Source organism: Cottoperca gobio, chromosome 20 (genome assembly GCF_900634415.1).
Source record: "Cottoperca gobio chromosome 20, fCotGob3.1, whole genome shotgun sequence".
Classification (NCBI taxonomy): domain Eukaryota; kingdom Metazoa; phylum Chordata; class Actinopteri; order Perciformes; family Bovichtidae; genus Cottoperca; species Cottoperca gobio.
In genome coordinates this window covers 9,671,476-9,685,625 of record NC_041374.1, presented here as the reverse complement: position 1 = coordinate 9,685,625, position 14,150 = coordinate 9,671,476, and the positions used below count along the sequence as shown (strand labels likewise).

The window sequence follows — 14,150 nt, the reverse complement described above, 5'->3', positions numbered from 1 at the left end:
AAAAACTGAGGACTTTTAAGAGGCTTCAGAGTTTCTGAAGCAAAGGAGAAAATGGAGAGTGAGAAGAAATATTCTCCAAACGCTGAATGACACACACATGGTAACATTTACAGGCCAAAAAGGAGTCGACACGCACATGCAAACCACAAGCGAGCAGATGCATTCACTTATTAGCTTGGTGCAATAAATAAGTTAACGTTGGAGCTCTGCAGTGTGCGAGATATTTATTTATTTATTAGGCTTTACATGCCAACAACACCACTACGTATAAAGGCAGGCCAGGAACCACAGAAATGGATGAAAGCTGAGCCTTTTTTCCCGTTAATATCAAATAGATTAAGTTCTCAAATGACCAGCATGGTAAATAAACGTAAGAAAATAAATATAACAACACAGAAGTTCGTAATTACACATAAATGTAAAGGGATCAAGCAAACTTCCTCACTCAAGTCAAAGTTTTCAGTGCAGATGAACTTGAAATATCTCAGCACATAAAGCTGATGAGACACTTGTGTGTTTATGACCAAACCCTTGTCATGTACTACTTTAAGTATTCTATATTTTGCTAAACTCTAACCTACTGTACGCCCATGTGAGTGTCTTCTGCCACACAGTCGTGTCCTTTCATTGTCCTCAGATTGATTTTGTGGCTCACGATGACATCCCATACTCCTCAGCAGGAAGTGAGGACGTTTATAAACACATCAAGGAGGCGGGTCAGTACTTTGTGTATTTCCTCTTACAGTCAAATCTACTTTAGCAGTTTTCAAACTCTGCATGTTTTTATGTGTGTACACCAGGGATGTTTGTGCCTACACAGCGGACAGAGGGCATCTCTACATCTGAGTTGATCACCAGGATTGTCAGAGACTATGACGTCTACGCCCGACGCAACCTGCAACGTGGCTACACGGCCAAAGAGCTTAACGTCAGCTACATCAACGTAAGACAAAGGAAGACATCTCTGTGTGCATTATATGCAACTACACAAGAAGTTCTCTGTGTCCATAACACATCAATTTAGCATAACCGACTTTTAAAACAGTTTGGCTGTTCCCGCATAAATGTTGGCAACGTCCTGCGTTTTTTTTTTTTTTTGGAAGTTCAACTTCTATTTTATATACAGAGTCTATAATAAACGGTGGAGCCAAAATACAGACACTTAAAAAAGTCCCCATTGAAACATTTTCAAAACACAATTTTTGATCCCACGGCCATTACAGCATAAAATCAGGCTTTTATATCAGGCTTTCAATGTAGGGTCCTACTATTTTCCACCAGATTGAGCCATTTTCTTATGTTTTCTGTGTTGAATGCATGCTATTCCCCTGGTCTCCACTAGGGGCGCTGCTGCTGTTTCATGTGTTTGATGCAATGCATTAAAAGGAATGAATAGTTACATTTTTGTGTGTTTTATTTTATCACAACAGCGGCATTAACAAACTGGCATTTAAAGGGTTAAAGTTTTGAAAATGAATTAATATTTGGTTATGACCAGGAATGAAGTTGGTTAAAAGATTTTACTCAGTGAAAAATGGAAAATAATATTAATATATAATTTTAGGACATCAGAGCAACTTTTTTAAAGTGAGACAAATGGGTTTTAAGCTACTCCCCTACACAACGAGTCAGGGTAAAAAGTATAATAGTTTCGAACATTGAATCCCCTCAGGAGAAGAAGTACCGGCTGCAGAACCAAGTGGACCGAATGAAGGAGAAGGTTCGCACGGTGGAGGAGAAGAGCAAACATTTTGTTTACCGTGTGGAGGAGAAGAGCCACGACCTCATTCAGAAGTGGGAAGAGAAATCCAGAGAGTTTATTGGAAACTTCCTCGAACTGTTTGGACCTGATGGGACTTGGGTAAGTAACCCTTTTTTATAAAGGACCAGGCTTTCTGCAGGTCCTTTAAATGTATGAAATGTAGACTTAAAAAGGTCTAAAGTTATCTTGAATACAATTTTAAATGTCTTGAAATGAATGCTCTGCTGTGTTGACTGCAAATAAACATGAAGGTATTTTTATTTAAGTTTTCCATCCTGGTCAGAATTACATTTAATATATATATATATATATATATATATATATATATATATATATATATATATATTCATTGCTGTTATGCTAATAGGGCTTTTGGTGCACAGACCTGCTGTTTGTGCACAACATTCACTCTTGCTCTCCCCTGTATAGAAACAGGTGTTTCAGGAGCGCAGTGGACGAATGCTGTCCTACGCTCTTTCTCCCCGAGAGTCGCCCTGCAACAGTCCTCCCCGCGAACTGTCCCCCCTGCGCTCTCCCTCCCCCCCATCACCCCCCGCCCGCTGGCACAGTGCACGGCCCTCGCCCCCAAACTCCCCCAAAGGAGCATCCGCCTCCATAAGCAGCATGAGTGAAGGTGATGAAGATGAGAAGTAGATGGACTGTTGAACACACACACACACACACACACACACACACACTTCACTCACAGTACACTGCCTGAGAACTCCTACACACACACACACACACACACACACACACACACACACACACACACACACACACTTACACTCCAACGAACACTGGCTGGATGCTGGAACATTTTATCCTCAAGGAAGTTGCAAATATGCAAAGCAGACGGGGATCATGGGAAATGAAGTTCTGTGCTGCAGAGCTAAGAAGCCATCACTTGTCGCTGCTGACAAAGGGAAGAAGAGGATTTACGACGTCACGTATCGTGAGAAGGTCCAGAATGCTTTGCAGCATCTTTCGAGAGGATTGCTTTGGATTGTCCAGCGCTGAGAGAGACTGTCCAACAGCCTTCATAATATCACCTTCTGGTTTTTGTCCTATTCTGTTTATTTAGATTTTGTGTAACTACTGTGACCACTAGATGTGAATAGGCACAACGTTACAGAACCTTGTGTGTGATTATCAGTTCAGCAGGAATCGACAGGATTCATTCATCACTGGGTCGTCTTGTGCTTGTTGAACTGAGCGTTAGCTATTAAAGAAAAGACACTGAACGCCGTAGATTAGCAGAAGTGAAGTGTTGGCACGTAAACACATAAGCAGTGCTAGTTTGCACCCTTTTAGCATAAACGGCTGACAAGGAAGGTCAAATCAGTGATCCTTGATTAACTTGTTCCCACGCTACTGTTATGACCACTAAAAACAGATAGAAACGAATCATTCACAGAATCTCATGACATTAAAACTAGCCTGTGAGAATAGCAGCGTGTGTTGAGATGAGACGATGGGGGACAAAGCTCTGGATTTGTGAGGTGGTTTTCATCACCTTGGTTGTACAGTTTACTAATCCTCGTTGTAAAGTTCATGAGAAAATGGAAAACTTGGACTGCGCCCCGATTGTGATGAGAAAAACAAACATTAGCTTCTTGAATGTAAACCAAGTCTTTGACACCTAAAGTAGAGTCAATGTAATCACTCCAAGTTCTAGTCACATGTCATTAAAACACAAAGTCGTTCAGTGGGCCTCACAAACATCACGTCTCGCAGTAATCGATTAAAAAGCCATGTATTATTTGACAGTTTGCCATGTTTTATCTTTCAATGTTTAGCAGACATTCTTGCTCTTTGGAATTTGATGTCAGCTGTTAATCAATCCCGGCTACACTTGGAGATGCAGCCTTTCTCTAGGACTCTGATGATACTTGAAATATACAATAATTGAAGCCCTCCAGGTGAACTGTCAGGTCCCCAGAAGCCGATCATCGTGTTTTAGTTGCTATTATTGGAAATGTGTACTTTTCTTCCACCCTCACAATACAATAAATACCCTAATGCAATGTAGAGACCTTAACGTCCTGTACGCACTACATGTTAATCTGCACTATATGTACAAACTTTGGGAACGTGTGTCTTTTTTTATTTTTTAAATTTCAATGTTCAAACGGCTTGATATGTAAATAAAATCAAAAATCTATAACCGAACGTGAACTAAAAGTGCATTTAACCTTCTTATCAAATCACACGATGCATAGAATCGCACACAACAGTTTTCTTTATTGTCGGGTTGTTCCGAGTGGATCTCATGCTGAATCACATTGTTAGATCACCGTTGTGCTTTACGTGGATGTTGCATTAATTGCATATGTTTGCGTGACCGCCTCCACAGCGAGCGGTTCATGCAGACAAATATATTTGTTGAAGCTGGAGGTATAGTAGGATGGAAAAGAGAGCTCCACACTGCACAGCAAACACATTATTAATAGTTAAATACATCTTTCACAGTAAAGGTTGACGACGACTGAAGATGAAAGATCCTCGGGATGTTAAATGTGATGTAACATAATAATAATAATAATATATATCACAGGTGGTGAACTGAGGCTTGTAAATAAAGAGGACTGAGGACACTTCCTCTACAGCCGGTGTGCCGCTCGGGGAGACTGGCAGGTTACGAAGGCATTGGCAGTGATGAACTCTTCATCTACACTCCTTTCTTTTCGCATCAGATGGAGCTAAAGAAGATGAGAGAAGGAGGTCACTTCAGATTTCAGAATTCTTACCTCATGGTTTGAGCCATGCTGGATTAAGGTGCGATTTTTTTGCAGTAGTTCCAAAACTTCTATTGCTATAATGATTTCACGTGATCATAATAATCTTCCACTTATGAAAAAGATTCTTGATAGAAGTCTGACATGATTGTATGGAAATTATTTGAAGGAAGAATATTCATGTTGGGTTCGTAAAGCGGATCAAAAGAAGCCAAAGTATTTCAGGAACAAGAGATTTACGACGGCTATTGTTTGTGTTCAAAACAAAGATTGAACGCAGAATTTAAAGTCATTGCGTTGTTGTTAAAGAACCACGTGGCTTCACTTTGTAAGGTTGGATGAACCTCTTCACGCCACAGACGGTGAACAGGTAAATGGCCCACGCTGCACTTTAGCGAGGAGGTGCACCACGGAGAGATGCTTCATCTGTCCACTGCTTTGTAGTTCTTCATGCACGAAAGTTATCACCAAGTTTGATTTATAATAATCTGGTGAAGGATTTCCTTATTGCTGAATCAGATTTTGCAAAGAATAATCGGAGCAAGCGTGTGATGAGGTTGCAAAATGAAGCGATGTGGTTCGAAAACACACTGTTTTAAAAATAAATTAGTAATAAAAGGTAAATATATCATTACAGAATCAAACAGTAAAGTTTCAATGTCAAAGATAAAAAACACAAGAAAATTCTAACTGTTCTAACTGTGTTCAATGAGTTTAACCCCGTCAGGTGTAGCTGTCACGGTAATAGAAATAAAAAGCACATTTGTTCAGAAGACGGGCGGGATTAGTGCGACTGGATGAAGCACGTGTTAGTGGAACAAACTAAAACTAAAGTCCAAACTATGAGCAAGGCAGGTCTGCAGTGTTTGCAGGCTGAAGTGCAGGAAGGAGATGTAATGATGTAATCCCACGTTCATACAATAACATCATGCTGCTGTGGCATCCTACAGACCTGCAGGTCCTTTAGTATCAGTATAAATCAGGGTGCAGCGCTGAATTTGAAGCAGAAACGATTAACTGATCAAAAGAAAAATAATTATTTTGATAGTTTTTCATACAAAAATGTCAGAAAATTCACTTTTCAGATGTTTCCTGCTTTTCTCTGTTTTATTTTTTATTAAAGCGAATATCTTTGGTTTTGGACTCACCTCTGACTTTCTTCACTATTTGACATTTTCTAGATTAATCGATAATGAAAGTAATCATTGGTTGCATTCGTAGTGTAGGTGTGTGTCAGTTCACTTCTTTGAGTCAAGTGGTTCAATTTAAATAAAATACTCTCTAACATTCTCTCATTATAAATTATCTTTAAATGTTCAGCATAGCCTTCAAGGCAGTTTTTTTAAAACATTAAATATGCTAGAAGTAAGGCTTTCCCTCTTTGACATAAAATAAACTTTCTAGATCTTTAAGAAGAAAAGTGCTCTCTTGCATTGCTTCCTATAATTTTCTCTCATCGATAAGCAATCCTGTCTTTTTCCCAGGCTCAAATACAAAACAAGTCTTCCCTTTGCCAACGACACACTGGCCTAATTGTGCGTTCAGCCAAAAGTGTCTCCCAAAGGAAGGAAATGAAACCTCCTCCTCTTCCCTTTGCACTGAAACTCAAACCTCTCGTCTCTGCTTGTGTTCGAGAGGCAGCAACAGAAAAGCAGCTTCACTGACGGTGAGAAAGACTCACTCAGCAGTGCGAGGCTGATTCAGCCACAGGGAGCAGCAGCCGCGTCAGCAAAGAGGAGCCGGCCAAATAAACTGTGTGGAGACAGAGGTCACGGTGATGCAGTGAGTAATGGCCAGATCGAGGGGAAAGAAGACAACATTAGTAAAGATTCACAAGTCACCTGACTGAATAACTGTGGGGGGATTTAGAAGAGGTTCATTTTAAAACTTGGGAACCAGGTAATAACTCCACGACAATGAAAGCTACGCTGATGAATGTCATTGGGAACAAATATAAGGTCATCCTTCTTTTCCCAAAGCTTTACCCACAGGAATGTAAAAGCAAGTCGTAAACCAAGCGTTTCCCAACATTTCATCGCGCATGCTCCGGGCAGAGCGCGGGCATTCGGGATCCCAGCAGGGGGCCGTGTTAGCGGGGTCAGCAGAGTTATCTGTTGGTTTTGTATTTGGACTTGCTGGCATCGCGAGGCTCTTTACTGGGGTTGCTCCAGTCGTCCGCCTCGGGGCTGGTCTTATAGTGCCGCAACGCTGACTTGTTGAAGACGGGCAGCCGCTCAAAGGACTCGCTGGAAAGGGCCTGTAACCAAACACAAGAGCCAATGAGAACTCAGGGATATCTTTAATCAGTTGAGGGCAACAAAACATTTTCATTAGTCGCCTGATATTCAGCAGGTAAAAATAAAATAAGGCGTGTGCACGTGTGAAACCTGCGCCCTGCACTCCTCCTCAGGCGACATCACATTAAAAACACCGGTAATCCAAAATGAAGAGAACTACTGAAGGAAAATGCTACGCTGCCCGTTACAGCCAAAGATAAAGAAAGGTAGATACAGCGTGAGAGATTTCACGATCGTATCGTATGTATTCAGACTTCACCAGAAACTCGCTTAATTATTTACAGAGTTTCATGAAATTTGGTTTGTTATAAACGTGAAAAATTGAACATGATACTTAAAATATTGGAATTAAATTCAGTTTCTTGGTGCAGATCTAATCAGCTCTAAACATTAACCTCATGAAGAGCCACAACTTCCTCTGGGACATGCCGGCTCCGATCTTATCTTTGCGTTTACTTAATTCGCTTTTCGTTTGGTGTGAATGTCGCTGAACATCTGGACACATCAGCTGCTGCTGTCACTGTATTAATAATATTTTTATTGATTTTTGTTTTTAAGATCAACATCAAGTGAGAATTATTTACAATTTCTGCTTTTGAGAGTTTAGAAATGTAGATTTTTATATCTATTATATTGTTTTAAAACCACCTGGTAGCTTGTTATTGTATTTATACTTAAATCACTTCATTAATAAAATGACAGCTAGTTAGTCTGAAAGGAATAGTTTGATAAAGCTTTAAAGGGAGATTTTACTGGTTCGCTTGCCGTCTTTATGCTAAGCTAAGCTAGTTCTGGCTCTTCAGAGTGGGATCATCTAACTCTTGTATTTTCCAAAGTGTCAGACTATCACTTTGAACTCTGACCTCGCTGAGTCGTGCTCCATATTAAGCCGACTTTACCTTCAGATAGATGACAGCGTCAGTGCCAACGCCCTCCATGGAGTAGAGTTTCAGATCCCCCTGGAAGTATCGGGCATAGAGCCTAGAAATCGGCAAACCGTAGCCAAAACCAGCCTGGATGAGGTGAAGGAGAGCGGCACCATTTAATTTCCCAGACGTCATAACAAATGTATGAGCTAAGAAAGGTGTTGTACTGATTATAGTGTGTGTACCAACGGGACGACTCCGGGCTCCAGGCTCGGTGTCGGAGCAGTGGAGTACATGTAGTTAAACAGACGGTCGATCTTCCTCAGAGGAACTCCTCCTCCTCGGTCACTGATCTGAACAGAGCGTGGGAGAGATGCAGCGAGAGGCCTCGAATATTTGTCCAATGATGCGTGTACTTTATTATTACCATGTGATTTACCTTCACGGAGAGATCCTCTTTACCCAGAGTGACTTTAGCCTTCACTGGTGGTAATCCCTCCTCACTGTTCTCATGAAGCTCCACTGTGGCTCTCATCGAGTTCTGCAAACACCCACAGAGTTCATTAGCTCAAAACAAGTCCAATGCAATTTAATTACATTTCACCAGCGTTTAACTGGCGAGGTCACTGACGCCGCTCACCTTGAAGAGCTCGAACAGCATGTGGAAGAGATGAGAGGGCACGTACACCGCCTGGATGGGCTTATCAGGGGCCTTCACTGGAAGACACCCATGAAGAGAGAAGATCACACAAACCTGCTTCTTCTGAACTTAAAGTGGCAATAGATGAAGAAGTGTTAACTATAAAAGCAGATGTTGTCATATTGTGCAATCAACATTTACTTCATATGGTAAGTTAAAACAAAACATGATGTTGAACATTGTTATAACGAGGAGAATCAAGCGAATGCAAATCTTACTGTTGAACTCTTCAATCTTCAGCTCGGGAGCAGCCAAGTAGTATTTCTCACACAGCATCTTGGCTGTGTCGTAGGCGTCTGACAGAAGAGGCAAAACAACACGAGTCAGAGCAGAAGAAGCAGAAGACACCGATCACTGTTTACATCTTTTGCTCCTGCCCGGGTCACTGAGCAGCTTTGGATCCACGCAGCTGAAATCCTTTAAGAACTGTCTCTACGTAAACACACTGAGAGTTGCAAAAGCAATTCAACCAAAACACTCCCTCAGGTAGAAATGATCCGCATGGTTATTATTGTACTAACTGAGGTCTTTGAACTCACCACTGACGACCTCCGCCACACTGCAGGTGGGATCAATACTGCCGATGTGTTTGGGATGTAAGGGGTTGGTGTCGTTACCAAACAGGAGAGCTGCACAGAACGAATAACTTAAAGTTAATTGCAGAGACAAGTCAGTAACATCACATTTTATTTTCAATTCAGTTTGTGTTTTTTGTCTTGTGTTATAAACCCTTCGCTTTCGTTCCTTCACGGCGACGCGCTTTTGTTCGTTTTAGCCGAGTTACTGATTACTTCCCTCGGATACAGTTTGCGTGAGATGGTTGTCGGGACTCACTGTGCTGGTTGATGAGCATGCGGAAAGAGACGCGGTTGGTGTAGAAGCGGTCGAGGAAGTACTGGATGTTGCTGCTGATGAAGGGGTCGAAGCCGAACTTCTCCTTGTACTCGATGACTCCCTGAGCCATGGTGGGAACCACGTCGTTGTGCCGGTTACGGATCTCAATCAGGAGATCCAGGAAACTAAAAACAAAATGAAGATTGAGGAGGAACATGAATCCAAATGATTAAAAACACTCAATGAGAAACATGTCATGTCCTTTTGAGATGGTCAACGAGGTTGTTGGTGTGTCTCCAGCACTTTTGAAAAACCTCTGTGACGGCCCCTGCTTAACCTGTCTTGTGTCAGTCACTGTGTTGTATGTCTTTAAGGTGTCAGTGGAGCTGATGGCAGTAGATCGTCTGGTCTGGAGCACCTGGGCGCAGCGCATCCCATGACCATAAAAGGCCCAGCATCCGCGATGCTGCTCTCTCTCCCTGCCTGAGCCAGGAAACCACGGGTTTTTGGCTTTGTCTTTTGTTTGCATAGCTTGCAAACTTACAAATAAATCACTTATATATTTTGGCATTTCGTGTCCTTATCATCTGTTAGTCCTGCCCTAGAGCCTGGGTTGTGACACCTCACACAGCTCTTCCAGCTAAAGTCTCTCCAACTATGTCCTCAGGGTGTGTATATCTCAGCGTGTATAACTCTACACAGTGTGTATGACTCAGTGTGTATGACTCAGTGTGTATAACTCTACACAGTGTGTATGACTCAGTGTGTATGACTCTACTCAGTGTGTATGACTCTACACAGTGTGTATGACTCAGTGTGTATGACTCAGTGTGTATGACTCTACACAGTGTGTATGACTCAGTGTGTATGACTCAGCGTGTATAACTCTACACAGTGTGTATGACTCAGTGTGTATGACTCAGTGTCTATAACTCTACACAGTGTGTATGACTCAGTGTGTATGACTCAGTGTGTATAACTCTACACAGTGTGTATGACTCTACACAGTGTGTATGACTCAGTGTGTATGCAGTCTGTCAAGTTGTTCTTCACTAATAATATACAAAGACACGCTTTCCCAGATGTGTTGTGGAGATTCACAGATTTCCACTGTTCTGGAAGAAGCCAGAGAACCAGTTCCCAACCAGGTGTGTGTGAGTGTGTGAGTGAGTGTGTGAGTGTGTGAGTGAGTGTGTGAGTGTGTGTGTGTGTGTGTGTGTGCTGTATGTTCAGTTCTCTGAACTCTCTGAAGCTCTGAAGGGCGTGGTCACATCTGAATGACGGACTGCTACAACAACAAACATCGTCTCAACCATATTTCCAGACCGACTGGAACGCAGGGAGAACACGATGTGCCTCATCTATTGTTTGACGTACTCATTTAAAATGTGGGTATTTTATCTCTTTGTAGATTTGAAACTTCAACAAACTCAAACATGTGATAACAGATGAGCAACAAACTTTATTATCACCGTTCTTTCATTTCCAGTGATCCAAACTATTCGTGTGTGTTTTCTAAACAGACTCCGTGTTTATGTGGCGGTTTATCTCTGAGTCGTGGCTCCAGTACAAACACACAGCGTTACCTGTGCAGAGACACACATGTCTGTGTGCTCAGGGATTATCTGCACACAGAAAGCCAGCATGCAACAGCTGGGCTGACAGAGCTGTACTTACTGCAGCCTACATATTGTAAGTGAATTTATGAATAATTAACAAAGGAAATATTCACCCACTCATTCAAAGCGTGAGGGTCCTCTGGCTTTCTGTTCTCATAATCCAGCAGCTCCACAAAGCTCTGCATGTACCTAACGAAGCAATCAGAGGTCAATTCATCAACACTACTACAATCTTATCGTTCAGAAACAATACATTAAGTATTTCTGGAGGAAGTGTTTCACCATTTCTGCACCAGCCGGATGGAGGGCTGGCTGAGCAGGTTGTCAGGCAGCAGGTTGACCTCCTTCATGGTGTTGGCTAGCCGCACCGGCAGCTCCTTACGCAGGAACATGTAGGACGTTTTCTCACAAGCATTGTCCCGGCCTGAAACAACAACACAACTTGGTGTTTGTCAAACCTGCTGTGACCAGAATATCTGGATAGTCGGGTAAAGAAACATTCAGGCTTATGTTGTGTTTTCTTGTCTTGCTGAAAGTCTGGCTCGTACTTTACATTCGTCTTCTTTCAGTTGAACCAGCAATATGTCATTTCCTGCCACTAGAGGATTCTCAATTGAAAACAAGTTCAGTAGAGGTCGTCTTCTCTCCACAGCAAACAGACCCGGTGATTAAAAGTGTTAAAATGTGGCTTAAAGCTGGATAAAATACAAAATTAATATATGAAGCTTCTGGCAGACAACACAATGCTGACGCCCCTTCAAAGGGGGGTGGGTGTGAAAATTGTTGGAAACATTTGAGATAATAATAATAACTCAACTAAATATAAAACAGAGGTCTGGTCGTTTTTAGACATTTTAATGCAGAAATGTTTCATATTATAACTGTGAGAAAACCACCAGACCTCTTGAAAAATGATGCAAAAACATTCCTGAAACGTTTTGTTTTCAAAGATTTGTCAAATGCAAAGACGAGTTCACAGGAGAAGCTCTGAAGCGCAGTGGCTGTCAGACGAGGTAAACATTCAAGCTAACAGCTAAAATGGGAGCTGGAGTCAGTTTCAATGTTCAACCTTTAATATGACACCTTAAACTCTGCAAACATGTTGGAACCCATGTGCACCGTCGTTAGAAGGGTTTATGTTTTAGATCTCAACAAGAAAAACTGAATCCGTCACTGGAAAATGACTTTGCATTTTTTTTTTTACAACCAAAATGTAATTTACACATGTGAACCCTCAGCAGAGAAAACCACACACATGCTTTTAGGTTTTTCCAGCTGTTAAAATGAATCAATGATACGGTTTCCTTCAGGAAGCCAGTAATAGCTGTTGTGCTGCTGCCCTGTGAGAGCTGCAGACTCCAACACACACAGACAGATTGTTGTTTTAGTGTCTTTGAGGTGAAAACTAGATGATCTGGCAGAAACCTGATCCTGATAACAGGAACAGCTTCCCCTGATTCAGCAACATAAAGGAAGGGTTGTACATGTTAAAAGGAGGTAGTGAAACAACTACATACTGACACACACACACACACACACACACACACACACACACACACCTGACATGAACAATTACTGCTGACTAGATCCTTGCTTTACACATAACAAGTGTTGCATGCTTCCTTTTACTTGCACACAGATGTGAGAATGAGTTACGCAACAGAGATGACTTTTTAATCAGAGATGAATTAAGAAAAGCCTTGAGTGTGGCTCCCTATACTGTCAACTTATGTTCCAAGTCTTATGTCAGAGTGTAGCAGATAACACTGCAGATAAACGCTGCAGAGAAGAAGAATGTGTGTCATACTACACTACAATGATTCATGCTCTGAAATCAGCTCCTAAAAACTCGTAAAACTTGTAAAACTCAGCGGTGGAAGAAGTAATCAGATGTTTTACTGAAGTAAAAGTAAAAGCATCAAAAAGGTACTTAAAGTATCAAGTACTTGCATAGGATATAGCATAAAGTGGAAATAGTAAAGTACAAATACCTCACAATTGTACTTTACTTGTATAAATGTACTTTGTTATATTCCACCACTGGTAAAGCAATTATTTTTTAAACTGTGGTGTTCATTCTTCATCCACTGCAGACGTGCCTGTGAGAAAGTCTCTCCACAAGGTAAACAAATCTGCAACAGAAAGCCTTCTGCAGGCCATCAGTGCACACATTCTGCCTGCTGTGTGAAAACATTCAGATGCCACCTCATCACACATGGTGTTTCATGGCAGAACACTTGTACTGTTAAGAGATTGTCCTGTGTGACACTTAAAATACACAGAAATACAATTGTGATGCAAGGCCCCTGATTGTTTTCCTCATCAGCAATCCTTAAAGATGCCAGCACTGGATGCATTGCTCACCAAAATCCAGAAACTGCTTAATGGAGAGCGGGGACGGAGAAAATCTGGAGTAATACTCGATTTTGGGGTTCGTGTTTTTCAACAGAGACACGAAGATCCTCATTTTGAAAGTTGAATTAACTGCGATGCCTGAGAATGAGATTCAGAAAAAACACGAGCATTTCATCCCCGGTAATGTTGACAACAGCCACCCGGACAGTCCTCCTCTCTCATCGGCGTCCACGTTCGTCCCAGCACGCGCGCCTCCGGAGGACATGAAACCAAGAGATGAATAAAAATAAATGTCCATAAGGCTTCAGACAGACAAAAACAGTATGTTCTCAAGAAGGCTTCCTGGATCTACATTGTTGAACATCCAGCTCAGCGCAACACTTTCAAGCTAACCGGAATCTGATATTGACTTCCGGGTATGGATTTTCAAAATAAAACAACAGGCTGCAAGGTAACTAACTAGAAGCACTAAATAGAACAAATTGATACCAACTAAATAGAAAAAATAAATAAATGAATGTAAACAGGTTTACAAACACTATGCTTATGTTATAAAAGAAAAATGATAAACAAGCAACATGAAGTTATTCTGTTAAGCTTGATTACAATAATATTGTAAATAGTCATATTTAGCAATTTTTTGCACAAATCTACCACTTTTAACACCTCTTTCATTTTAATTCAGATATACTGTAACTAAAGTATTTTTTATATATTCATATTGTCATTTTCTTCTATACTATATTTATGTTTCTTGATTTTTGCAATACTTGCTTTTATTTTTAAAGACCTACTTCGCAATAAACCAGATTCTAATTCTGATGTGGTTTTGTTACATAATCTCATAAAAAATGGAGCAACAGCCACATGCAAAACAACTGTAGAGGTCTGTTATGTAATACATCAATATATCAGTGGTGGGCCGTCAGGACCAGCAAGGCCTTCTCTGCTGGCCTAAACATCATCAGAATATACATTT

The 14,150-nt window shown here is 41.2% G+C and overlaps 2 protein-coding genes across 8 annotated transcripts in view; one reads left to right on the top strand and one right to left on the bottom strand.

Moving 5' to 3' along the window:
- The window catches only part of pcyt1ba (phosphate cytidylyltransferase 1B, choline a), a 9,564-nt gene extending 6,839 nt beyond the window's left edge, over positions 1-2,725 (top strand). For both annotated transcript variants that reach the window (XM_029458001.1, XM_029458002.1), the window contains exons 5-8: positions 638-716; positions 801-943; positions 1,673-1,861; positions 2,192-2,725. In XM_029458001.1, the coding sequence (XP_029313861.1) occupies positions 638-716; positions 801-943; positions 1,673-1,861; positions 2,192-2,416 (636 nt within the window). In that variant the 3' untranslated portion in view covers positions 2,417-2,725. The remainder of the gene's footprint in view (positions 1-637; positions 717-800; positions 944-1,672; positions 1,862-2,191) is intronic.
- The window catches only part of pdk3a (pyruvate dehydrogenase kinase, isozyme 3a), a 20,337-nt gene extending 6,767 nt beyond the window's left edge, over positions 1-13,570 (bottom strand). Inside the window, exons 1-13 of one of the 6 annotated variants that reach the window (XR_003834225.1) lie at positions 13,181-13,570; positions 11,099-11,240; positions 10,934-11,005; positions 9,198-9,382; positions 8,903-8,992; positions 8,582-8,659; positions 8,304-8,380; positions 8,103-8,204; positions 7,909-8,016; positions 7,697-7,810; positions 6,490-6,757; positions 6,182-6,252; positions 3,283-4,464 (exon numbers count right to left, since the gene is read on the bottom strand). Coding sequence is in view for 4 of the 6 variants with exons in the window: in XM_029457998.1 (XP_029313858.1) it covers positions 4,430-4,464; positions 6,637-6,757; positions 7,697-7,810; positions 7,909-8,016; positions 8,103-8,204; positions 8,304-8,380; positions 8,582-8,659; positions 8,903-8,992; positions 9,198-9,382; positions 10,934-11,005; positions 11,099-11,240; positions 13,181-13,283 (1,227 nt within the window). In the remaining 2 variants the exon portion in view is untranslated. Of the gene's footprint in view, positions 1-3,282; positions 4,465-6,181; positions 6,758-7,696; positions 7,811-7,908; positions 8,017-8,102; positions 8,205-8,303; positions 8,381-8,581; positions 8,660-8,902; positions 8,993-9,197; positions 9,383-10,933; positions 11,006-11,098; positions 11,241-13,180 lie in introns of those variants that run through there. The other 5 variants (XR_003834224.1, XM_029457998.1, XM_029458000.1 and 2 more) reach the window with 5 other exon arrangements.
- Between the last annotated feature and the right edge of the window lie 580 nt (positions 13,571-14,150).